The sequence below is a fragment of the Zingiber officinale genome, chromosome 7A, assembly GCF_018446385.1.
Source record: "Zingiber officinale cultivar Zhangliang chromosome 7A, Zo_v1.1, whole genome shotgun sequence".
In the NCBI taxonomy this organism is placed as follows: domain Eukaryota; kingdom Viridiplantae; phylum Streptophyta; class Magnoliopsida; order Zingiberales; family Zingiberaceae; genus Zingiber; species Zingiber officinale.
In genome coordinates this window covers 114,652,401-114,654,734 of record NC_055998.1, presented here as the reverse complement: position 1 = coordinate 114,654,734, position 2,334 = coordinate 114,652,401, and the positions used below count along the sequence as shown (strand labels likewise).

General features: G+C 41.3%; 1 protein-coding gene across 1 annotated transcript; it reads right to left on the bottom strand.

The window, feature by feature from the left end:
* Positions 1–942: 942 nt before the first annotated feature.
* On the bottom strand, positions 943–1,633 carry LOC122000390. Its single transcript, XM_042554801.1, has one exon. It carries the CDS (start codon positions 1,542–1,544, stop codon positions 1,203–1,205), a length of 342 nt encoding a protein of 113 aa, XP_042410735.1. The 5' UTR covers positions 1,545–1,633; the 3' UTR covers positions 943–1,202.
* Between the last annotated feature and the right edge of the window lie 701 nt (positions 1,634–2,334).

The window sequence follows — 2,334 nt, the reverse complement described above, 5'->3', positions numbered from 1 at the left end:
AAGAATATTCTTTGATATATGATTATTATTTTAATAGGTTGTTTGAATTCTCTGCTCACATTGTCTGCTCAGTATATTTCGGTTTGCTTTTAAGGTCGGTTGTCTTTATGCCTGTCCTTGCATTAAGATGATGGATCATGTGCTGAATGGTGTTAACAATCTGTTCAAAGAATAATATACTGCCTTAGGCATGTTGAAAGTCCATTTAAGAAGCAATATGATAATCTATGCATGCTGAAAATCTATCTAGGAAGAAATATGAAGTTAAGTGCCTCAGGTCCGATCAGCCTTTTATCTGACTGGGCGTATAAGTGCCTCAGGCTCGGGTAATGGGGGGCTACCTAAACCCGTTCTATTTTATTACCGAACGGCTACACAGGCATATTGTCGTGTGGTAACTCATAGGAATGACTAGTAATAAGGTTGACCAGGTGTGTGTAGAGAGGCTTGTACGGAGTAAAGAGTGTGACCTTTCTCTCAACCAGACCTATGGTCGATCAATTGTGAGGTGGGTCGAACATCCCCTAAATTTGGTCGGCTATTGAATGCCTGAATATGCTAGCTTTCTAATTCAAGAATAGAGCATCAAACTTCTTATGTCCGATCTACTTAAGAGTCGGTTGACCATATTCCGAACAACTTGTAATCTGATTAGTTTGACACTATAAACCTTAGTGCTAGACGAATAATAAAATCATTTGGAAAATATTTATTTTTCTTGACTTTGATCTCTATCCATCATCTCCTAATTTGTTCATTACATCCCATATCAATGATGAAGATAGTATTCGAAGATAAGATCTAGATAATCTAAAGAAGATTCTTGCACGGGCTGATGGAACTAAGGGAGATCTTATAACGTCAACATGTTTATAGTTTAGTCAAGACACTTAATAACAAAAGATGGTCGTCAAGGTTTTCTTTATGGTACTGATACTCTGGTTGAAAGTTGAAACCAATCATTTCTCAGTCAATTAGATTGCTTTATGCGCTTTACAGGCAGATCACAAACTGAGCACTTCTCCTGATTCGCACCTTCCGTTTACAGAAAAATTTCCAAAAAGGACATTTTTGCCACCATTTCTGCTTTTAATCGACTCACATAACCTGATCTACTATCTACACAACTTCAAAAAAAAAAAAAAAAACTGGAGAAATTGAGGAACAAAACTTATATCTCATTCTACTGCATAATCATCTGATCAATAAGCTAACTCTGCGACCTCCGGTATGGTGAGCAGCTTCGGCCTCCAATGCTTTTCCATCTCTTCCAGTCTCACTGGCTTACCGACCAGGCCGGCGAGAACACGGCACAGCGGCAACCCCTGCACGTCCGCCTGGTGAAGCAGCTCTTCCAACTGCTTCTTGCTGATCCTGATCCTGATCCTGACATCCGTCGATCTCTCGACCTTCTTCTTAGCGTTCCTTGATGCTGCCTCCTCCTCTTGAAGCTTCACAGAGAGCAAGCTCTCAGTGACTCCCCAGCCGTCCTCCTCGTCGTCGACCCATGTCACTGGCCTCTGCAGGCCACTACAATTACCCATCCCTTGTCTTAGATTTGGTGATTTCTTTTGGGTTCGTGCTCTTCTTCTCCTTTTCTGAAGGGATAAGAACAATGAGGCAGGGTGGATTTATAGCCACGGGAGAAGGTGAATTAATGGAGTGCGACGGCGGCAGCGATACAAGAAGAGGACAAATGTATTCTGGATGTAGGGTACGGACGTCGAGGAGTAGCTGGGAGCTCGCTGTGGCCGATGGCGAAGGGTGCCAGATCAGCGCGGAATCCGCGGGTATCGCATCGGTGGGGACGGGCCGACGCAGGCCGACACGGTGTGAACGCGGCGCAATAAATAATCTAGATGTAAGCTTATAAAAAACGGCGCGTTAAAACGTGCGTTTTGTGGAGAGTCTGGTCGGCGGGAGGATTATGCCTTCTCCGTCGGGAAAGAGTGAGATGGTTCTTCAAATAGATCGAGAATAAAACGAAATTATGAATTTTTTTAGTTTACATGAATCTTTTTTGACACTTCAATCTCTCAAACAACTATTTCTCCTTACTCGCAAGTCAACTAAACTCGCGAACTGATTAGATCCCTGGCTTAGTCGAATAACTAACACCATTTGATCTCTAAGTCAACTTAGTGATTCTTACAGATCCAGTTTTTTTTTTTTTTTTTTTTTTGTCAATTCATCTATTTCTTTTAATACTTTAAATTAATTATTTATGTGTCGGCACTACAGGATAAAAACTTATCGTGCCGCAAAAATGCCTGCAACGATCACAAAAAGTTGCAGGTCTAAATTTACAACAATTTTTTTTTGGTTTTTTTTTAT

Coding starts and splice junctions, on each gene's coding strand:
- LOC122000390 (XM_042554801.1), bottom strand. CDS start 1,544: ATGGGTAATTGTAGTGGCCTGCAGAGGCCAGTGACATGGGTCGACGAC.